The sequence below is a fragment of the Mobula birostris genome, chromosome 3 (genome assembly GCF_030028105.1).
Source record: "Mobula birostris isolate sMobBir1 chromosome 3, sMobBir1.hap1, whole genome shotgun sequence".
In the NCBI taxonomy this organism is placed as follows: domain Eukaryota; kingdom Metazoa; phylum Chordata; class Chondrichthyes; order Myliobatiformes; family Myliobatidae; genus Mobula; species Mobula birostris.
Genome location: NC_092372.1, coordinates 207,637,398 through 207,661,903, shown reverse-complemented (window position 1 = coordinate 207,661,903; position 24,506 = coordinate 207,637,398). Strand labels below are relative to the sequence as shown.

The 24,506-nt window shown below is 42.2% G+C and overlaps 1 protein-coding gene across 2 annotated transcripts in view; it reads right to left on the bottom strand.

Moving 5' to 3' along the window:
- Nucleotides 1-24,506, bottom strand: part of ptprn2 (protein tyrosine phosphatase receptor type N2) — a 1,029,064-nt gene that overhangs the window by 56,313 nt on the left and 948,245 nt on the right. For both annotated transcript variants that reach the window (XM_072254029.1, XM_072254030.1), the window contains exons 15-16: nt 23,927-24,074; nt 19,770-19,843 (exon numbers count right to left, since the gene is read on the bottom strand). In XM_072254029.1, the coding sequence (XP_072110130.1) occupies nt 19,770-19,843; nt 23,927-24,074 (222 nt within the window). The remainder of the gene's footprint in view (nt 1-19,769; nt 19,844-23,926; nt 24,075-24,506) is intronic.

Here is a 24,506-nt window from a genome sequence, read left to right as displayed (position 1 = left end):
TCCATCTGCCACTTTTTTGCCCATTCTCACAATCTAAGTCCTTCTGCAGACTCCCTGCTTCCTCAACACTACCTGCCCCTCCATAGCTATCTCTGCACTGTCTGCAAACTTGGCCGCAAAGCCATCAATTCCATCATCTAAATAACGTGAAAAGAAACAGTCCCAACTCTGACCCCTGCAGAGCACCACAAGTCACTGGCAGCCAACCAGAAAAAGCCCCCTTTATTCCCACTCTTTGCCTCCTGCTCACATTTTTCCTGTACCATGGGCTCTGATTTTGTGCTTCAGATGATGGAAAGCTGGCAAGCGGCATCTTTTATTTAATGTGATCTTTTTAAGGATTCTGAGCATTTTTTTCTTACTGAGATCATAAGACCATAAGACATAGCAGCAAAATTAGGCAATTTGGCCCATTATGTGTGGCACCTTGTCAAAGACCTTCTGAAAATCCATGTAAGCAACATCCATTGACTCTCCTTTGTCTATCCAGCTTGCTATTTCCTCAAATAATTCCAACAGATCTGTCAGGCAAAATTTCCTCTTTAGAAAACCATGCTGCTTTTGGCTTATCTTATCATGTGCCCCCAAATACCATGACTCCAACATCTTCCCAACCACTAACTGACCTATAATTTCCTTTTTTATACCTCCCTCCCTGGAGTGACTTTTTGCAATTTTTTAGTCTCCCAGAACCATTCCAGATCTAGTGATTCTCAAAAGACCATTACTAATACCTCCACAATCTCTTCAGCTACCTCTTTCAGAACTCTCAGGTGTAGTCCATCTGGTCCAGGTGACTTGTCCACTTTTCCACCTTTCAGCTTGCAAAGCACCTTTTCCTTAGTGATAGCAACTACACTCACTTCTGCTCCCTCACCCTCTCAAACTTCTGGCATACTGCTAGTGTCTTCCACAGTGAAGAATGATGCAAAATTCTTAGTAGGTTCATCTGCCATTTCTTGTCCCCATTGTAACCTCTCCAGCGTCATTTTCTGGCAGTCTGATATCCTCGCAGGCCACATTTTACTCTTTATATTGCTGAAAAAAAAACTTCTGATTTTCAGCATCCTGATGAAGGGTCTCAGCCCAAAATATCGACCGTTTACTCTTTTCCATAGATGCTGTCTGTTCTGCCGAGTTCCTCCAGAATTTAGCATGTGTTGCTCTGGATTTCCAGCATCTGCAGATCTTCTCGAGTTCCTCTTTTGTATTATTGACATTCCTAATTAATATTTTCATTCCTTATGGCTTTTTTAGTTACCTTCTGTTGGTTTTTAAAGCTTACAAATCCTCTAACTTCCCACTAATTTTTGTTCTATTATATACCCTCTGTTTGGGTTTTATGGTGTCTTTGACTCCCCTTATCAGCCATGGTTCTATCATCCTACCTTTCAAATAGTTCTTCATCTTTGGGATGTATGTATCCTGTGCTTTCCAAATTGCTCCCAGAAACTCCAGCCACTGCTGATTTGCTATGTTCCCTGCCAATTAACTTTCCAACTCCTCTCTCATGCCTCTGCAATTCCCTTTACTCCAATGTAATACTGATGCATCTGACTTCAGTTTCTCGCTCTCAACCTGTGGGGTGAATTCTATCACATTATGATCACTGTTTCATAAGGGTTCCTTTAACTTAAGCCCCATAATCAAATCTAGTTCATTACACAATATCCAATCCAGATATGTCTTTCCCCTAGTGGGCTCAACCACAACCATCTCATCAGTTTTGTACAAATTCCTTCTCTTGGGATCCAGCACCAACCTAATTTTCCCAATCTATCTGCACATTGAAATCCACCAAGACCATCCACCATTGCCCTTTTTACAGGCCTTTTCTATCTCCCATTATAATTTGTACTCCACGTCCTGGTTACTGTTTGGAGGCCTGCGTATAACTCCCATCAGGGTCTTCTACCCCTTTTTGAATTTCTTAACTCTACCCACAGGGATTCTACATCTTCCAATCCCATGTCACTTTTTTCTAAGGATTTGATTTCATTTTTTACTGACAGAGTCACCCACCTTCTCCAACTACCTGCCTGCCTTTTTGATACATTGTGTATCCTTGGATGATAAGCATCCAATTATGATCTTCAAAGGGACTTGTTCTATCTTTAAATGAAATCGGTCAAAGTTACGTTACAAACTGATCTGTCTCTTTGATTTAATGCAGCTGGGCGAAAATGGGGAAGAAAAGATAATTAAGATTCAGAAAACTGTAGATGCTGGAAATCTGAAATGAAACCGAAAATAGTGCAAACACTTAGTGGATTGGATATCATCTGTGAGAAAAAACAAATCCTGGTGTCAGACCTGAAATATTAACTATTGCTTCTTCCACAGTTGCTACCTGGTCTGCTAAGTGTTTCCTGCAGTCTCTGTTTTCGTTATGAAAGATATTAAGGACTTCTAAAACTTTTCAAATATAAAACAAAAAAGTGCCATGCGAATTCTGAAGTTTGCTCAGGCACTGCTTTCTTTAGGCCAACTTTTATTTGTTCCAGCATTTTCTAATAACTTTGACAGGAAACTTGGATGTAGATGTTGGCAAACAGGTACACGGAAATACAAATAGATGAAAGGATGTGACAAGGTAGGTAATAAGAGGAATTTTCCTCATATGGAAAGTTAGAAATAGAGGATATGGTTTCAGAATGTTTTAAATGGTGAGAAGGATTTTATTTTTCTCTTTCACAGGTCAGGAATCTTTGGAATTCTCTGCTGGAGACTAAACCAGAGCTATTCTGAGAATCTGTCATAGAATCATAGAGTACAGAAACAGGTCCAACTGGCCGATGTCAACCAAGATGCCCAGCTAACCTAGTCCTACTTTCACGCATCCTGATGAACACCACCTTGTAATTCCTTCTATTTTTGCATTATTTATTTTCATAATTTTATGTCTGCGTACTAAATTGTTGTCACAAAACAAAAAAAATGTAATTTAAGTCAGAGATAATAAATCTGATTCTGATTATCTCTCTAACAACATTTGAAAAACTCTTGGGACAGGTACGGTACGTTAACAACATTTGAAAGACTCTTGGTCAGGTACGGTACGTTAACAACATTTGAAAGGCTCTTGGACAGGTACGGTACGTTAACAACGTCTGAAAGGCTCTTGGACAGGTACGGTACATTAACAACATCTGAAAGGCTCTTGGTCAGGTACGGTATGTTAACAACATCTGAAAGGCTCTTGGACAGGTACGGTACGTTAACAACATTTGAAAGGCTCTTGGTCAGGTACGGTACGTTAACAACATCTGAAAGGCTCTTGGACAGGTACGGTACTTTAACAACAACTGAAAGACTCTTGGACAGGTACGGTACGTTAACAACATCTGAAAGGCTCTTGGACAGGTACGGTACGTTAACAACATTTGAAAGACTCTTGGACAGGTACGGTACGTTAACAACATTTGAAAGACTCTTGGACAGGTACGGTACGTTAACAACACCTGAAAGGCTCTTGGACAGGTACGGTATGTTAACAATGTCTGAAAGGCTCTTGGACAGGTACGGTAGGTTAACAACATCTGAAAGGCTCTTGGTCAGGTACGGTACGTTAACAACATTTGAAAGACTCTTGGACAGGAATGGTATGTTAACAACATTTGAAAGACTCTTGGACAGGAATGGTACGTTAACAACATTTGAAAGGCTCTTGGACAGGTACGGTATGTTAACAACATTTGAAAGACTCTTGGACAGGTACGGTACGTTAACAACATTTGAAAGGCTCTTGGACAGGTACGGTACGTTAACAACGTCTGAAAGGCTCTTGGACAGGTACGGTACGTTAACAACATCTGAAAGGCTCTTGGACAGGGACGGTACGTTAACAACATTTGAAAGGCTCTTGGTCAGGTACGGTACGTTAACAACATTTGAAAGACTCTTGGACAGGTACGGTACGTTAACAACATCTGAAAGACTCTTGGACAGGTACGGTACGTTAACAACAGTTGAAAGGCTCTAGGACAGGTACGGTATATTAACAACATTTGAAAGGCTCTAGGACAGGTACAGTACGTTAACAACATTTGAAAGGCTCTTGGACAGGCACATTTCCTTTCCATGTACCAACTCAAGGGTCTTTCAAACGTTGTTAACGTACCTGTCTCTGCCAGCACATTCCAGGAGGTGAAAAGTTGCCTCTCAAGTTCCTATTAAATCATTCCCCTTTCACCTTAAACATACGCTGTGATATGTGCATTCATCCTATCTGTACCTCTCATGATTTTATATGTCTCTGTGAGATCTTTCCTCAATCTCCTACACCGTTTGGAATAAAGTCCCAGCCTGCCCAACTTCTCCCTATACTCAGATCCTTGAGTTTTGGCAGCATCCTATAAAACTTCTCTGAGCTCTTTCTAGTTTAACGATGTCCTTATTACAGGGTGACCACAACAGCACATACAAAGTGCAATCTGACCAATGTCTTCTGCAACTGCAATGTAACATGCCAACTCTTAAATGTGATTGATGAGGGTCAGCATGCAAAACACCTCCTTTACCTCCCTGTCTACCTCTATACACCGTATCTTAGGCTACTGGGGAGTCAAGGGTTATGAGAAACAGGCAGCAGAGTGAAGCTACGGCCAAGATCAATAAGCCATTAGCTTATTGAACAGTGGAACAGACTTGAATGGATAAATGGCTTACTCCTGAGGAAATTAATGCAAAAAAAAGATTAAAAATTATTGTTGTCTCATCAGCAGCTGCTTAATGCGATAAAACTCATAATCTGAAATAATATGAAAAGCTTCATAATCTGAAAATATCATATAAAGAATTATGAAGAAATAGTTGCAGATTGCAAGAAATTTCAACAATGAAATTATTTAAAGACCAAATTAAACAAAGACCAGAATAGAAGGCAGAGCCTCAGAATGAAAGGACATCCCTTTAGAACAGAAATGAGGAAAAATTTCTTCAGTCAGAGGCTGGTGAATCTCAGGAATTCTTTACCACAGATGGCTGTGGAGGCCAAGTCATTGGGTATACTTAAAGCAGAGGTTGATAGGTCCTTGATAGATTCTTGATCTGTAAGGGTGCCATAGATTATGGGGAGAAGGCAGGAGAATGGGGTTGAAAGGGATAATAAATCAGCTATGATGGAATGGCAGAGCTGATTCGATGGGCCGAATGGTCTAATTCTGCTCCTGTGTTTTATGGTCTTATTCTTCAGTGACATTATCTTTAAAAATTTGCAAATCATATATGACTTTAACTGTGAGCTTAAACTTTTGTTCATAATTATTATTTTTAAACTGCTCACTTTTTATTTTAATCTGATTTAATCTGCATCTTAGAAGATCTTTATAGCGCATTAAATACTTAAAAGCAAATTAATTGTACCCCGTAGCCCCTGCTCAAAAGTTTAAAGTAAACTAAGCCTTTAATGCACTAGACGATTTCTGGCTGCCAGTTTCTCCGTGACGAAAACAGCTTCACACTTACTTACACAACCCCTCCATTCAGAAGGAAGATTATCCATTATTCCTCCATGGTTGATATTTCACTACACTTTAATAATGACCCAGTGCATCAGCTGCAATTATCACAATTTTATTCAGTGCAGTAGTTCTCCTGACATTGTAATTATAAGTCTTTCTTGCATCTAGCTGAATAAATATTGCTTTTGGTTTTTTTTTAACACATTGCTTAACAAAGACCAGGATGGATTTGGCCTTCAGCTTTGTTACTGGATCTATGGAACATGATATAAAAAGATTAGTGTAGGAGCATTTGTGTGTGAGCGGAGCACAAATTCCTAGGTACACGTGAATCTGTGGGTTGCTGCCACCTCAGCCTCTATCCTACAGACTTCTCTCAAAAAAAGGGCAGCATTTAAAAAAAGATCTGGTTAAAAATAAAATCACTCCAGAATCATTTACGCATCCTTTCCTTTTGGTGGTGGGCTAGCCGGCAAATATTCGGAGATTCGTCCACCTCAAAAAGAGGATGAGTTAATGTTTCAGGGGAGATTTCATTTTTAATTAGAATTTTTTTTTTAGATGCTGCCACTTTCAGGTTACCATGAAATGACTATCAGTCATAAGAACAGTCAGAAATAGGAGCAGGAGCAGGGCATCTGGCTGTCAAGCACACTCTACCATTCAATAAAATCATGGCTGATCTGACCGTGGGCTCAGTTTCACCTACCTTCCTATTCCTCATAACCCTTAGTTTCCCTGCTATGCAAAAATCTGACCAACTGTGTTTTAAATATATTTAATGAGGTTGTCTTTACTGCTTCCCTGGGTGGAGAATTCCACAGATTCACTACTCTCTGGGAAAAGTAGTTTCTCCTCACCTGTCCCATATCTATTCCCCCCGAATCTTGAGGCGATGTCCCCTAGTACTAGTGCCATTTACCATGGAAACAACATACCTGCTTCTATCTTATTGATAAGCCTTTACTGTTGCTTGGATTGTGGAGCCCAGCATCATTATCGAAGGTTCAGGGTCACTTTTTGTTGAAACTCTATTGCTTACATTGGAATGCTTTCATGGCTTCAGGGCCAGACCAGTAAAAAGTGAGTACTCACTGACAATTCTGAGGATATCATGGACTCAGATTAATAAATCAGAGTCAGAATCAGGTTTATTATGACCGACATGAGTCATGAAATTTGTTAACAGCAGCAGCAGTTCAACGCAATACATAATATAGAAGAAAAATAAATAATAAATAAGTAAATCAATTATAATATATGTATGTTGAATAGATTAAAAAACATGCAAAAACAGAAATAAAATGTTAAAAAAGTGAGGTAGTGTTCATGGGCTCAATGTCCATTTAGAAATCAGATGGCAAGAGGAATCAGAAGCTAGTCCTGAATTGCTGAGTGTGTGCCTTCAGGCTTCTGTACCTCCTTCCTGGCAGTAACAATGAAAAAAAGGCATGGCCTGGGTGCCGGAGGTCCTTAATAATGGACGCTACCTTTCTGAGACATTGCCCCTTGAAGATGTCCTGGGTACATTGTAGGCTAGTACCCAAGATGGAGCCAACTAAATTTTTTGCTGACATACCAAATCTCTTCAAACTCCTAATGAAGTATAGTTGCTGTCTTACCTTCTTTATAGCTGCTTCGATATGTTGGGACCAGGTTAGGTCCTCAGAGATCTTGACACCCAGGAACTTGAAACTATAGAATGGAAATAGGCCTAAGCCAGCGATCAAGTGTCCATTTTTACAGTAAAAGTAAAGCCATTTGGATAAGTAAATGGGTAGGAGAGGTTTAGAGGAATAGGGACCAATCACTTTCACACAGGAGGCAACTTACAGTGGCCATGTAAGTAGCTGGCATGCATGTTTTAGGGTTGTGGGAGGCAACCAGATCTCCTGGAAGAACCCAGAGGTTGGGATTGGACCAGGATCATTGAAGTTGTGAGGCATTGACCCTACTACCATGTCATAGCATCAATTAGACATCAACTTCTCTGGCTGGGAATGGGGAGGGGCCCATTACTTTGAACAGAATGTTGCTGCAGACTGGTCACAGTGCCCGGATTGCCCAGAAATCCACCACAATTAATGCCTGTGAAGATGCTCTTGGCTTCTCCACCAGAAACTAAAAGGATTGGTCTGATGCAGGATACATGGAATTGATGGTAACAATTGTCTTTCCTAGACTGGGGGTGTCTTAAGCTAGCAGCTTTAAGGTGAGAGGTAGAGGTTTAGCATTCTCCAAAGTTAGTCACCTTATGGTGGTTTATAAATTGCCTGAGATCCCGAGAGCAATGCCGCCTGGAGTTTAGACGTCTGGCACTTAGCTCCCGGTAGGGTCACCTATGGCAGTAAGTACAAGGGGAAGATTCCAGACAAAGAGCGACCCAACCAAGACCTCTATAGTGGAGCTGGTGGAAGATGATGACCCGTCACAACGGCAGTGAAGATGAAGGAAGGCTGCAGCACAGAAAGGTCCCCAGTGGTCTTGCACTCCACGCCACTGGACCCTGACCCTGATCTGTGCGGTGGCTGCCCGTGGATCAGCCTCCCCATATTAGACAAAGCCACACACAGGCGTTCTCCATCAAGGGAATCCACCCTAACACCCTGGATTAAGTCCTGTGGCGACCAGCAAGTGGTGAAGGCAGTATGATTACGCAGATCCCGGATTGGCCTCTACATTCACAGGAAGACCCACCAATAGACAACCCCTTAAGGAACATCATACTCAACTCGAGAAATCGCACTTCTGCTACATCAGCCCCCATGCACCTGGAGGCACAGAGAACTAGTTGGATAGGCTGCCCGATTCTCCGCAGGTTTAGAGGGTGTACGAGGATAGCTCTTTCACACAGAGGATGGTTAGAATCTGGAATGTGCTGTCTGAAGAGCTGATGAAGGCAGATATACTCACGGCATTTAAGAAACACTCAGACAAGTACCTGAGCTGTCAAAGCAAACAAGGCTGCAGAAGCAAACGTAGGTGAATGAGATAAGATTGGCTTCATTTGTCATATGTACATCAAAACATACAGTGAAATGCGTCATTTTCCGTAAACGACCAATGTAGTCTGAGGATCGTGTTTCTACCAACATAGCATATCCACAACTTACTAACCTTAACCTGTATGTCTTTGGAATGTGGGAGGGAACTGAGAACTTGGAAGAAACCCACAGGGAGGGCAGACAAATTTCTTACAGACAGTGCGGTGGGAATCAAATCCTGATTGGTGACTGTTGTTGTAAAGCAATTGAGCCAACTGCTATGCTGCCCCAGATTAATGTAGCTAAATGGATGGCAAGGATGTGCTGGACCAGAGGGCCTGTTTACATGCTGTGTGACTACAGAAACTTCTGCTCCGCCTTTGTAATTCAGTGCAACTTCAAATTTAAAAATTAGTGATCGCTGAAGTTAAAATTATAGTGCATGCCTATTACTGGCGGTCCTCTGGTAGGTCAAAATAAACCTCGTGACTCAAATAGCTGATTGTGTTCCTGACTTAGAGGAGTCAGAGCTAACCTCATTACCTCTAAATGGGCCCCAAAGACACTGGGGAGCAGTTCGCTTTGCAATTAGCTCCCCAATTACCTCCTGATGCATACTGCAGTATCATGTAACTGCTGTAGATTTAGAGAGAAAATCCATTTCCATGTTTCAAAGCAACCTCTCATGGGGGTTCAAATGATGCTGAATCACTGGAAATAGAATGCACTCCATTTGGATCGTTGACCTAAGAACTTAAGAAATATGAGCAGGATTTTTACGCACAACAGACTCTGGAGTTTACAAAGAATGGTGCCAAGAACAAAAAAAAGTATCCAGCAAGTGGATTTAACAAGATGTTTTCGCTCACAGAACAGCCACTCGCTGGATATTTTTTTTTGGCACCATTCTTTGTAAACTCCAGAGTCTGTTGTGCGTAAAATCCCAGGAGATGAGCAGTTTCTGAGATATTCAAATCACCCTCGGCGGCACCTAATTAATTAGCTTGTTTATTTCGGCTTTTTTCTTAAAGATGTGCCGGACGCGCTCCAGTGCGCTCTGGCTAGCACTGCACCACTGTCAGCGAGTGGTTGGTGGATTTAAAGGCCTGCATGTCCCTAAGGTTCTAATGCTCAGATCACTGGGGGAGGACCTGACCCCACATGCCTTACAGAATCAGAGGAGTGTTACGAATTGAAATGCAGACAACACCTGTGAGGAAGATTGAAACATCAGTCTGTACATCTAAGCAGAGTATGCATGCAATCTCTGTAGGTTTCCTTCTGTCTTAATTGTTGACGGGAATTTTATTAAATAAATGCTTGTACGTCACTGCCATGAATAAAAATCCAACTCAGATATGCAAGTTACTTACAAAGGGATCTGTGGCACGGAGGTATAATAATCAAATTTTAATTTAGTCTGATGCATCACTTCAACAGTGTAAATTAATATGCAGATGAATAAATCGGGAGTAGGACTATCATAGAAATAATAATGAGATGCAGATAGTTTTTTTTTCCTGAACACAAGCAGTTCTGCAGATGCTGGAAATCTGGAGCAACACACACAAAAAGCTGGAGGAACTCAGCAGGCCAGGCAGCATCAATGGAGAGAAATTTCCTTCTATGGATGCTGACCTGCTGAGTTCCTATAGTGTATTTTATGTCTTGTTCCAGGTTTCCAGCATCTGCAGTCTTCCTTGTGTCTTGATTATGGAGAGCATATGGTAATCACTTCCCCTAGATCCTCTCCTCCTTCCATTTCTCCTATTGTCCTCTCTCCTCCCCTATCAGGTTCCTTCCCCTCCAGCTCTCTATCTCTCCAGGCTTCACCTATCACCTGCTAGATATCCTCCTTCTCTTTCCTCCTTCTATCTTTTTATTCTGGTATCTTTCCCCCTTTCTCTCCAGTCCTGAAGAAAGGCCTCGGCCTGACATGTCGACTGTTCATTCATTTCCATAGATACTGCCTAACCCGCAGAGTTCGTCCAGCATTTTCTGTGTTATGGTTAGAACAAGATTCACTGGTGGCGCAGTGGCATCAGTGCCGGACTCCGGAGCGAAGGCTCCCCAAGTTCGAATCCAAGTCGGGCCAACCCCCGAGCATGCTTTCCATCCATGCCGGGTTGAACGTCGAGCTAGCCACTCAGCCTCGTAAAAAACAAGGGTCGAGTCAGGAACGTTCATATCGTGACCTGGTTAATCCGAAAGGAGACCGATCCTGACACTACGTGCCAGACAAAAATGGCTGACTGTCTGGTGCGACACGCTAGGAAGGACTCCTTGAAGCCATGGAGAAAGGTACTGATGTACTTCAGAACTTGAATCAGGTTTACTGTCACTGACTTCAGTTGTGAAATTAGTAGTCTGTGGTAGCAGCACAGTGCAGGCACGGTGAATTACTATAAGTTACAGTAAAATATAAATAAATGCATGAATGAATTAACTAAATTAGTGAACAAACAAATAAGTAAATAAATATTTGAGGGCGGGGTGGATAAGCATAGGAAAGGAAGCCAATAAATATATACAAAATTATGAGTGGCACAGATAGATTAGCAAGAAACTTTCCCCCAAAATGGAGATATCTAAAACTAAAGCAAATATATTTAAGATGAGGATAGAAGTTTAGAAGGGATATTAGCAACTTTATTTTAGCCAGACAGTGTTTTCAATCTAGAATGGATCTCTAGAAAAGTGACGGAGGCAAGTACTCTTGCAACATGTTAAAATAGCTGGATAAACGCTTGAATCACCAGACATAGTCAAGGGCCAGGTACTGGTACAGTAATTGGAATTAGTATCAACAGGTAAGGTGCTGGAGGATCTCTTTGGATCAGGTAGGATCTGTTGAGGGAAATGAACAGCTGATATTTCTGATTGAGACCATTCATCCAGAACAACAGATATAGAGGAGATGGCCAGCATAAAAAGGTGAAGGGGAGGAGTGGGGGAAGGAATAGGTGCATACCTCTTTTGAATTGCTCTCACTACAATCAGCAGCATGTAATTTCTCCTTAAACAATGTACTTTTAAATTGATTTAATGATCTACAGATTTCACGATCTTATGGAGGACTTAGCGGACTTAACTGTCAAGCAAGCAGGTACAGCACATTTAAGTGGATGAAGGTTCATTGTCATGGCTGTAATGGAGGCAGGACAGCAGCAGGAGGGAGCTCCAAGCCAGGCTGAAACACAGAGGGAATTGGCTCCCTCTACCCAGCATTTTGTTAGCAAATGTGCAGTCGATAGTGAACAAAACTGGGGATCTGAAGGCAAGATTGTTGTACTGGAGGGAAATGAGAGATTGTTGTGCTCTATGTTTCACTGAGATGTGGCTTACTCCCAGCACGTCAGATATGGTGATCAGACCCAAAGGGTTCTCGATTCACAGAATGGACCAAACTGCTGATTCAGAAAAGGCAAAAGACGGAGGTGTGTGTTTCATGATAAACTCTTGGTGATGCTCCGATGAGGCAGTTTTGATGAACTTGTTTTCCCCCGACATCGAACAACCAATAGTCAAATGGCATCTGTTCTATTTACCTAGGGAGTTGTCCTCCATAATCCTGACAGCAGTTTACATACCACTAGCGGCTGATTATTAACAAGATACTACATTACGCCATCTCCAAACAAGAAACAGTCCATCCTGATGCACTTGAAATCATAGTCGAGGAATTCAACCAGGCTTGTTTGAAAAAAACTCCGTCCAATTACCACCAGCATATAACCTGCAGCACCAGAAGTCCTAATAAACTGGATCACATTTATACTAAAATAAGGAATGCGTACTGTTCCACACCCAGACTGCATTTCAGTAAATCTGATCACTTCTCTGTCCTTCTCCTAACTGAATACAGGCAGAGCCTAAAGAGCAAAGGTCCACAGATTTTGACAACAAAGAGGTGGTTGCAGGAGGCAGAGAGGAGGCTATGGGATTGCTTCGAGTTGGTGGACTGGGCTGCGGCCAAGGATTCAATTGTGGATCTTTATTCAAACAGTTGTAGACGAGTGTATCCCCATAAAATCATTCAGAGATGTCCCCAATCAGAAGCCCTGGATGAACCATGATATCCACAATCTGCTGAGGGCCAGATCAGAGGCATTCAAGTCTGGTGACCAAAAAAGTTACAAGAAGTCCAGGTACAATCTCATGACTAAAGTGACAATTCTGGACTAAACTTGAATCAACGAAGGATGCTCGACATTTGTGGCAGAGCTTGAATACTATCTCCTCTTATAAAGTTAAATCAGGCAACTTCCAGATGAGCTCAATGCCTTCTATGCTTGCTTTGACTGTCAAAACATGCAGGAACCTTCATGAACTCCCACAGCCCCTTATGATCCTGAGTAGGAAGCTTTGGCTATCTGAGGTTCCCACCTGCTTCAAGCACATTCCAATCATACCAGCGCCTAAGAAAAATTAGGTAACCTGCCTCCAGTAGCATTTACATCATAGTGTTTTGAGAAATTGGCAATAAACCAAAAACTCCTGTCAGAGAAGCGACTTGGATCAGCTCTTACTTGCCTGCCAGAGCAACAAGTTCACAGCAGATGACATCTGAACTGAAAATCTTTCATAAGGTAGTGGATATGGCCCTCCTCACCATTGAGCACATCTACACAGAGCATTGTTGCAGGGAAACAGCATCCATCATCAGGGACCTACACCACCCAGGTCATGCTCTCTTCTCACTACTGCCATCAAGAAGGTGGTACAGGAACCTCAGGATTCACACCACCAGGTCCAGGAATAGTTATTACCCCTCAGCCATTTGGCTCTTGAACCAAATGGGATAACATAGAAACATAGAAAATAGGTGCAGGAGTAGGCCATTTGGCCCTTCATTGCCCCATCATGGAAATGTTCCCACAACCTATGGACTCACTTTCAAGGACTCTTCATCTCATATTCTCAACATTTATTGTTTATTTACTTCTGTATTTGTATGGTTGTCTTTCGCACATTGGTTGAACACCTGGACTGGTGGGGTCTTTCATTGATCCTATTATGGATTTATTGAACATGCCTGCAAGAAAATGTTGAATATGGTGACACTATTGTACTTTATAATTAATTTACTTTGAACTTTGAATCCAGGTGAGGAGGGGTAAGAGGCAGATGGAGAAGGGAAGGGTATAAGTCCCAACAGAGACTGAGAGGTGAGAGGTGGAGTTTACAAAGGGCTGGAATATGATACTGAGGGGGGAGTGGGCCCAGTGGGAGTGAATGCAAGAAGGGAAAGAAACAGGGTGATAGGGAGTTGAATGGGCATAGTTGAATCTGTAGATAAGGAGGAGTAGGGGGAGCAGTTTACCTGAAATGGGATTTACATTGATAGGTACTCAATCGTTAGTCTGGACACGATGGGCTGAAGGGTCTGTTTTTGTTCTGTATGACTATTCTATGACAATAAAATTATGCCGATAGGACTGAATGAGTAATTGAGAGGAAATTCTTGCGCAGCATGGACCAGTTAAATCGTTCCATGTTCATCTCAAAGTAAATTTATTATCAAAGTCACCTGTACAACCCTGAGTTTCATTTTCTTGCAGGCAATCACAGTAGATCCAAGAAACAGGGAGGAACCCGCACTCACCTCCCGTGTCTCCCGATGATCCTTTGGTCTCAGTACTTGAAGATGACGTGCAGACTACCTTCAAGAGGGCGAAACCAAGGAAAGCATCTGGTCCGGATGGAGTACCCTAGCCAAGTACTGAAACCTGTGTCGAACAACAGGCTGGTGTATTCACAGATATCTTCAACCTCTCACTCTGGCAGTGTGTGGTACCCACCTGCTTCAAGCAGGCTTCAATGGTACCAGTGGCCAAGAAGAGCATGGTACCCTGTCTAAATGACTATCGCCCAGTGGCATTTACATCCACAGTGATGAAGTGTTTTGAGAGGCTGGTGTTGAAGCATATCAGCTCCTGTCTAAATGGTGACTTGGATTCACTCTAATTCACCTACTGAAGCAACAGGTCTACAGCAGACACTACCTTGTTGGCTCTTTAAACAATCCTGGAACATCTGGACAGCAAAGATGCATACATCAGGATGATCTTTATTGATTACAGCTCGACATTTAACACCATCATCCCTTCAAAGCTAATCAGTAAGTTCCAAGACCTGGGCCTCAATACACCCTTGTGCAATTAAATCCTGGATTTCCCCACTTCCAGAGCCCAGTCAGTTTAGATTGGTGAAAACATCCCCACCACAATCTCCATCAGCATAGGAGCACCAAGGAATGTGTACTTAGGCCCTGCTCTACTCGCTTTACACCTATGACCGTGTGGCTAAGTACAGCTCCAACACCATATACAAGTTTGCTGACGACACCACTGCTGTGGGCTGTATCAAAGGGGGCGATGAATCAGCATACACGAGGGTGATTGGAAACTTGGCTGAGTGGTGTAATAACAACAACCTCTCACTCAATATCAATAAAGAACCGACTGTAGACCAGGAGAAGAAAGCCAATGAACCAGTAATCATTGGAGGATCAGAGGTGGGAAGGGTAAGTAACTTTAAATTCCTGGGTGCCACGATCACATAGGACCGGTCTGGACCCATCATATAACTATTATTGCGAAGAAAGCATGACAGCGCCTCTACTTCCTCAGAAATCTGCGGAAATTTGGCATGTCATTGAAAACCCTGGCAAACCTCTATAGATGTGTGGTGGAAAGTGTGCTGACTGGCTGCATAATTTCTACAAAAGGTAGTGGATTCAACCCAGTAAATCACAGGTAAAACCCTCCCAACCATTGAGCACATCTACATGAAACATTGCAGTAGAAAACCAGCATCCATCATCAAAGATCCTCACCACCAAGACCATGCTCTTTTCTCACTGCTGCCATCAGGTAGAAAATACAAGTGCCTCAGGGTAGTAACAGGTTCAAGGACAGTTACTAACCCTCAGCCATCAGGCTCTTGAGCAAAAGGAGATAGCAGCTCACATTTAAGGACTCATTTAGGGACACTGTTATATTGCTATCTCATGCTGGTTATTTATTGCTATTTATTTATATCTGCATTTGCACAGTTAGTTTGTAGTTTACAGTTACTTTTCTATAGATTTGCTGAGTATGCCCACAGAACTAGAATCTCTGGGTTGTACGTGGTGACGTGTATGTACTCTGATAATAAATTTTACTCTGAACTTTGAAACACAATAGAATCAATGAAAGACCGTACCCAACAGGACAGGCAAACAACCAATGTGCAAATACTTTGTACAAAAAGAAAGAAAAATAATAATAAATTAATAAGCAACAAATATTGATAACCTGAGATGAAGAGTCCTTGAAAGTGAGTCCATAGGTTGTAGGAACTGTTCAGTGATGGGGCGAGAGAAGTTGAGTGAAGTTATCCTCTTTAGTTCAAGAGCCTGCTGGTTGAGGGGTAGCAAATGGGAAACTGCAAATGTCACTCCACTCTTCAAGAAGGGAGGGAGGCAGAAGAAAGGAAATTATAGGCCAGCTAGCCTGACTTCAGTGGTTGGGAAGACATTGAGTTCATTACTAAGGATGAGGTTTCGTGGTTCTTGGAGGCGCATGATAAAGTAGGCCAAAGTCAGCATGTCAAAAGCTTTCTGAAACTCCAAGTAGACAACATCCACTGACCCTCCTTTGTCTATCCTGCCTGTTATTTCCTCAAAGAATTCCAACAGATTTGACAGGCAAGATTTTCCCTTAAATATTTAAGGGAATATCTTGCCTGTCAAACCTGTTGGAATTCTTTGAGGAAATAACAGGCAGGATAGACAAAAGAGAGTCAGTGGATGTTGTCTACTTGGATTTTCAGAAAGCTTTTGACAAGGCGTCACACATGAGGCTGCTTAACAAGATAGGAGACCATGGTATTACAGGAAAGATACTAGCATGAATAAAGCAGTGGCTGGTTGGCAGGAGGCAAAGAGTGGGAATAAAAGGAGCCCATTCTGATGGATTACTGATGAAAAATGGTGTTCCACAGACATTGGTATTGGGAGTACTCCTTTTCACATTGGATGTGAACGATTTGGATGATGGAATTGATGGCTTTGTGACCAGGTTTGTGAACAATACAAAAATAGGTGGAGAGGTAGGCAGTGTTGAGGAAGCAGGGAGTCTGCAGAAGGACTTGGACACATGGGGAAGATGGGCAAGGAAATGGCAGATGGACTATAGTGTAGGGAAACATATGGTCGTGCACTTTGGTAGAAGGAATAAAGGTGATGAATATTTTCTAAATGGGGAGAAAATTCAGAAATCAGAGGTGCAAAGGGAATTAGGAGTTCTTGTACAGGATTCCCTAAAGGTTAACTTGAAGGTCGTGTTGGAGGTAAGGAAGGCGAAAGGCAATGTTAGCACTCATTGACTAGATCGTAAGAGCAAGCATGTGATGCTGAGGCATTGGTCCAGACCAAACTTGGAGTATTGTGAGTGGTTTTGGGCCCTTTATCTAAGAAAAGATGTGCTGGCATTGGAGAAGATCCAGAGGAGGTTCAGGAGAATGTTTCTGAGAATGAAAGGGTTAACATGCGAGGAGTGATTGTTGCCTCTGGGCCTGTACTTGCTGGGGTTTATAAGATTGAGAAGGGACCTCATTGACGCCTATGGAAAATTGAAAGATCTATTTAGAGTGGATGTGCAGAGGATATTTCCTATGGTGGCTGAGTGTAGGACCAGAGGGCATACCCTCAGAATAATGGGATGTCCTTTTAGAAGAGACACGAGAAGGAATTTCCTTAGCCAGAGGGGGTGAATCTGTGAAATGCATTGACATGGATGGCTGTGGAGACCAAGCCATTGAGTATATTTAAAGCAGAGGTTAGTCAGCATGCCAAAGGATTGAGGAGAAGGCAGGAGAATGGGATTGAGGAGGATAATAAATTAGCAATGGTGGAATGGTGGGACGAATTCGATGAGCCAAGATGCCTAATTCTCGTCCTTGGTCTTATGGCCTTATTGTCTGAACCTGGTAGTGTGAGTCCTTGGACCCTTTTACCTTTTTCTTGATGGCAGCAGTGAGAAGAGGGCATGGCCTGGAAGGTGGGGTCCTTGATGATGGATGCTGCTTTCTTGTGGCAGCACTCCACGTAGATGTGCTCAGTGGTGGGGAGGACTTAACCCAAGATGGACAGAGCCGTAGCCAGTACTTTTTTTAGGCTTTTCTGTTCAAGGGCATTCATATTTCCATACCAGGCTGTGATGCAACCAGCCAGTATACTCTCCACCACACATCCACAGAAGTTTGTCAAAGTTTTAAATGACATGCCGAACCTTCACAAACTTCTAAGAAAGCAGAGGTGCTGGTGCTGAGAATGTAATTCCAATTACAGAGAGAGGGCAGGATATGCACTGTACCACTCATGTGAGATTACTTACATTCACTCTCGGGCAAATGGGGACTGAAGCCTACAGGGCTAAAGGGATGGCACATTCCAAGGAGATCCCTGCAAAGCTCTCTCCTGGGAAGCAACCTCAAAGGTTTAAATGACAAACATTCCTTTCAGCAACTGACTAGCATCAAAGCTGTTCCGCAGACAAAGCAGTCTGATTATGGGGTCACTTTCCTCATCAGCAGCCATGGAAGTATTTACACTGTTAAATGTGCAGTGGAATATTAGATCAGGTCAGAGAGGATGCTAATTTCAGCTACAATTTTATTTCATTATAGCCTTAACAAAATAAAATTTATTTTAATATTCTCCATCAGCACTATTTCTCACGTATCTCACTCAATGAAAACTGCAGGAGATCTTGTTATGTGTGCGAATGAGCAATGGTCAATGTGAGACTATATCAAAGGGAAGCCTTATAGTTGCAGATCACCCTTCATGTTTTTAGATCATCCCAAAGCTGCGTGCAGCTAATATGTTTGTGTTAGTCCCATTCCCTCACTCTTTACCCATAGTCCTGCAAATATTTCTCTTAAATTTAATAAATATTGACTGGGCCACAGGGATCACATTTTTTCATCCGTCTGTCTCAGGTTATTGACTTGAAATGTTTTCGAGCATGGATGCTGCCTGATCTTCTGAGAATCTGCTCTATTTTTTTGTTTTTATTAGTACAGAAGGGGGATTGGTCTAGACCAGGGGTGGCCAACCTTTTACATTCCATGCGTCAATTTTTTCACTCACGAGTTCAGATGCTCCATACAACTCTTGCACCCCCATTCAATTCTTGTAAAAGTATGTTAATATTTTAATATGCATGAAAAATCGCATCTGAACTCGTGCATGAAAAAATTGACGCATGGAATGTAAAAGGTTGGCCACCCCTGGTCTAAACCAAACAGAAGTCAGGCAGCAAAATACTCCTTGAGTCCCAAAGTGGAATATTAGGATAGAATTCGGTGCAGGGAATTTCAACCTAGAATTTATTGACTCGCAGGTTGATTACTGTTTGGACTATAGCTGAAACTGGGAAATCGACATGATTGGACAAATGTCTTGGGCAGGATGATATTAATCCTTTCGACACAGTAGGGGGAATTTCCATCTTAATTACTTAGGCAGACAGTCTTAGGTTGACGATCCGCCAGTTGCAGAGCCAATTACGCATGTGTCCATCAGTAACGAGTGGCTAAATTTTTCAGTCAAACGTCAATGTTCTGGTCTCTAGAGGTAAAGCTTGTTTTGTATGAACTTCACTTCCTGTATATAAGTTGTTCTTGATATAATTTCTTGCGTAGGTTAATTCAGATTTTGATTTAAAGCACACATGGTATGGGAAGATATCCATCTCCATCCCCTCTTTATTTGTCCCTGAAACTGGGATATCTGTAAGCCTTAAGCTTTCTTAATATTGGTGAACATTTAGTAGATATACTTTGAAGGAAGTATCATATTTATTGTTTATTTCTATTAAGCTATCGTTGTGCCATGAATTAACTCTGGTCTACGTGGCACCATTATGGAATAGTGTGTGTGTGTGTGTCTGTGTGTGTGTGTGTGTGTGTGTGTGTGTGTGTGTGTGTGTGTGTGTGTATTACCTTTGCTAGCACTGATTGTGAGATTAATTGATAGTATATTAAGGTGTATTAATATTAGTAATAGTATTAGTATATTCTGTACTGAATTTATTATGTATTTTTCCTAACTTTCTGCAGTTTCACTAGTACGATCTCATTAAAACCCTGAAGAAAACTTCTGGCTCTGGTGATTTTTTTGAGAAGGTGTTTAACTCCTTGCCTAGCTTTGTACACAAGACCCACGAGGGCAGTAGAGTCAAAATGATGATCAGTGTAACAATTGACTTCCCAAGTACCATCAGTGTAGGCAATCAAAGTTGGTCGAAGTCTGGTGATGTGAAGTACTTACTATAGGGCTTGCGTTGATGTAGTCCGAATTTGAGTGACTCTGTTCAGCTTTGAGCGTTATTCTGGAGTGGTCATCTGCAGAAAGGAAAAATATATTAGCTCAGCAGTTGGGAAAAACTGCCACCATTTACATTTCCTGCCTCTTCCTCATCACCCAGTTTCACTCCCTTATCTTGGTCGCTGTTATTTCAACATGTGCTGGGCCTTGAGACCCACACTTAGGTTCTATTCTTCACATCAGAGTCATACTCTTTGGCCACCGTTATGTCCTTGCATATTTCCAGCAGACCATCAATCAAGAGCATTAACTCTGGACAATTTTCCCCTCCTGCTACTAGAATGGAGGCATGCAGATTGCTGCAGTACTGCAATAAGTGGATAACATGAGTGCCAAGTAATTTCTGAAATATTATTTTCCAAATTGTTGCTTGATTTTGATCAATTCTCATTCTACCAAACTCCGGGGAACATGGCCCAATCTTACTCAATCTCTCTTCACTAGAAAGTCCTCTCATTTCAGAAATTAACTTGATTGATTCACTTTTACTTCCACGGCACCCAACGAGCACACCAGTCACTTATGCTTCAACTGGCAGCAGAGGGTGATATACTTATAATAAGACTATAAGACATGGGAGCAGAATCAGGCCATTTGGCCCATTGTGTCTGCTCCATCATTCCATCATGGCTGATTTATTATCCCTCTCAATCCCAGACTTGTGCCTTCTCCCTCTAACCTTTGATGCCCTGACCAATCCAAGAACTTAACCTTTAAATATATCCAATGACTTGGCCTCCACAGCTGCCTGTGGCAATGAGTTCGACAGATTGACCATCCTCTGCTGAGGAAATTCTTCCTCATCTCTGAGGCCATTTGGCCCATTGGGTCCCAGGAGCAATGCCATCCATCCCATTATTAATCTTTTTTCAAATCAGTACAACTAATTTTTTCTTGCACATACCCATTATCTCCACGTTGGTTCTCTTTGTCATTTACCTAAAACTTGCAGTGGCTGATTAACAACACTGTATAACTTTCAGAGGTGGGAGGGAAACTTGAAACCCACACAGTCATAAGCAGAGTGTGCAAACTCTGAATGGGCAGCATCAGGGATAAATTTGTGTTCATATTATTGCAACACATGGACCACTAGGAGGGAAGGAGAAGATGGCACGACGCAGCGCGTGCGGCTGCTCCGAAATGATATCGGTATTTGTTAAGTAGGGGACCGTGCACAATCCTGATTTGATGGAGACAGACATGAGAAGCAAGGAGGAACATCTGGAGAAACTTCTGAAATGCCTGCTTCGCGGCCGCTGCTACTGTGCGATCGAGAATCTCCAGAGGGGAAGGCCCCAAATCCTCGGCTTTGCCTATTGCCTGTTGCCGGGGCCGGGGTTGAAGCGCTCGGCACAGATGGTGCTCGGTGTCAGAGGGCTGGTCGGAGGCTCGAAGTTTTCGGACGGACTCAAGAGTCGGCTGTGGTTGGGTGCTTCCAGGGTGCTGCATCGGCAAGTTTGCGGCACTGGAGCTTCATGGCAGGGAGAGTTTCTCCCTTCAACCGTCTGCGTGAGATGATGGGACTTTCGAGAGACTCTGAGACTTTTTTTTTACCATGCCCATGGTCTGTTCTTTATCAAATTACGGTATTGCTTTGCACTGTTGTAACTATATGTTATAATTATGTGGTTTTTGTCAGTTTTTTAGGCTTGGTTTGTCTTGTGTTTCTGTGGTATCATACTGGAGGAACACTGTATCATTTCTTAATGCATGCATTACTAAATGACAATAAAAGAGGACTACGTGTCCTCATAATCTAATCTAATCTAATGCTGCTGTGAACTGAATGCCTTCACTCTGAAGCAAAAAGGGAAATCCAGTTCCCTGAAGCTGTGAGGTGCCTGCACCAACTGCACTCAAAGCTCAATCAGTTGCTGCAGGAAGACTTGCTGCCAAGACCTCAAACAGGACATAGTAGAATTAGGCCATTCAGCCCATCGAGTCTACTCCGCCATTTCAATCACGGCTGATTTAAATGGACGCTTCTCCATCTCTCTGAGCAGAAATGACATGCCTGTTCATCTCCTGAGCAAGTACAGCATCAGCATTGCAACGCCTCTTGATGGTGCTTTTGCCACTGTGTGTGTAACTCTGGTCAGCTGTGCAAACCGTATAGGAATCACCCTGAACAAGTGGGTAAACCAGTCAGCAAAGGTCAGCTGCTCGAACCATTGACCTGGCTCAGAGCGACTCATTCAAATGTGGGAACTTAGGAGGAGGAATGGTCCCTCGGCCTCTTGATAAGATTTATTTATTTATTTATTGAGCTACAGTGTGGAATAGGCCATTCCTGCCCTTTGAGCCATGCTGCCCTGTAATTCACCAATGTAATCCTAGCCTACCAATTTATAATGACCAATTAACCTACCAACCCCGGTACGTATTTGGACTGTGGGAGGAAACCGGAGCACCCGGAGGAAACCCACACAGTCTCAGGAGAATGTACAAAATTCCTTACAGGACAGTGGCAGGAATTGAACCCCGGTCGCCTGTACTGTAAAGCGTTGTGCTAGCCACTATACTACCGTGTCACAAAATCATGACTGACTTGATTGTTACTTGTCTTAGTTTCAATTTCGTGGTTATTTTAGCAAGTGACTTGAGCTGCTTTCTTTCCCAAATAACGATATGTCACTTTTATAATCCTGTGTTTAGCAGTGAAGGGGAAGGAGAGAGAATATTGATGATAAAACATTGCTCCAGTCCACAATAATTAATGGCAAGGAATGACATATTATTTACACGCTTATGCCTGGGAGGGGGGAACGTTTGAGGTTCTCATTTTTAACTGTCGTTCATACTTTGGGGCACTTCTCTGCTTTTGGAGATGTTTGTGAAGAAAAAGTATTTCAGGATGTATATTGTATACATTTCTCTGACATTAAATTGTACCTTTGAACAGCTGGCAAAACAACTGCTTCAGCAGTTCTAGCATTCTGGTTTCAATCTGGGACTCTGTGTGGAGTTTTCATGCTCTCTCTCTGACAGCTCTAGTGTTCTCCCGTATCCTCAAACTGTGTGGCTTTGTAGTTTAATTCATCATTGTAAGATTGACTCTAACTTCGGTAGGATTGCTGATACTGTGGAGAGAATAAGTTATGGGGAGGATTGGCGGGGTAATGGGGTTGCTTTGCAAGCTACCATAGACCTGTTGGGTCAAAGCAGTAAATAGGGAAAATTATGAGAAAAATATCTCTGAAGTAAGTAGCTTGTCTTTGAATTAAAGTAATAATAGGATATTTAAAATCTTACCAAGAGGCAGGCATGTTGGGAAAAGAAGCGAGTAATTGGGAAGTTCTGGGTTTGTGCAGTAGTGTCTGCTGGTTAGTGGACAAGTCTCCAGGTATCTGCTCAAAACAGCCAGATAAGTGTAACTGAACCTCAACTTCCTCTTGGGTTTTGCATTTTGAGGATTCTTGCTCAGTCGTGCAAAATGAAAAATACTTTTCTTCAAATGCAAGCGTAAATGACTTTTGGAAGTGAGGTGCAAAGCTCATCCACTACTCTCTGCAACACACATCAAAGTTGCTGGTGAACGCAGCAGGCCAGGCAGCATCTCTAGGAAGAGGTACAGTCGACATTTCAGGCCGAGACCCTTCGTCAGGACTACTACTCTCTGGCAGGTTTAATGTGACCAGTTAAAGACAAAATTTCTCATCAAGTCACCTTGGAGCTCTTTGCACTTCTAATTCAGCCAGTCAGATGCCTACTGTCTGCTTATCGCACAATCCATTTCCTTGCTCTTTTGCCAATATCCTGCAAACTATTCTTTCTTACGCATTTACCCACTCCATTTTGAAAGTCCACACTGATCGCAGAATTTATGTAAGGTAGTTTAGCATCTACAACATTGTCATGAATATCCAACAGCAAAGATCTTCTCCCACAGGGAGACATTAATCCTATCCACACCTCCTCCACGCTACTTCTCTTCAACTTAAAGCCAACTTCCTTTTCACTCTTGCAGCTAGCCTTCCTCTTGAAATGCTGACTCTGCTTTTCTTTCCCAGTTGACTACCTGCTAAGTGTTTCCACCATTTTTTTTTGTTTTTGATTCAGACTTCCAGCATCTTTTGACTATCAAGAAGTTAACTTACATGGCACCACAAGTTGAGTTCTATTCTTCTTTTCATTCTCCTCCCTGTCCGCGATGCTGCTGTTGTTTGGCTCTGCCTGGTAAGCACTCAGAGCTTCCCATTCTTTCACCAGGCGGTTTTTGTTTCTTAGGTGATCCTCCATATAGGACTAAAGAACAAAGGAAACAGACAGGAGAATGTAATGAGATTCCACTCATAATCTAACCTTTTAAAATTAATTGGGGAACGGGGGCATAACTTGAAAGGTCTACAGCATCTCACAAAATTTATATCCAAACCCTGCAAGAGTTTCTTTCAGATTTGTTCCAACACCAGTAAACTTTGACAGGATTTATTGCAAATTCTGTGCTTCATTACAGAGATCCTGTGGCTGTAAGTTGTGCTATTGTGTGAAAGCTTCTCTTAAAGTATTTAAGTATCTAAGTATTTGTTATTTTAGTATTTAAAATGCTCCTTTGCTATTTTAACTAAGGACTAATAAAAACATGTATACAAAATAATAAAGGGACATAAATAGAGTGGATAATGCAAAACATTTTCCCTTATCAGAGACCATAAAACTGAAAACATAGGAGCCGAA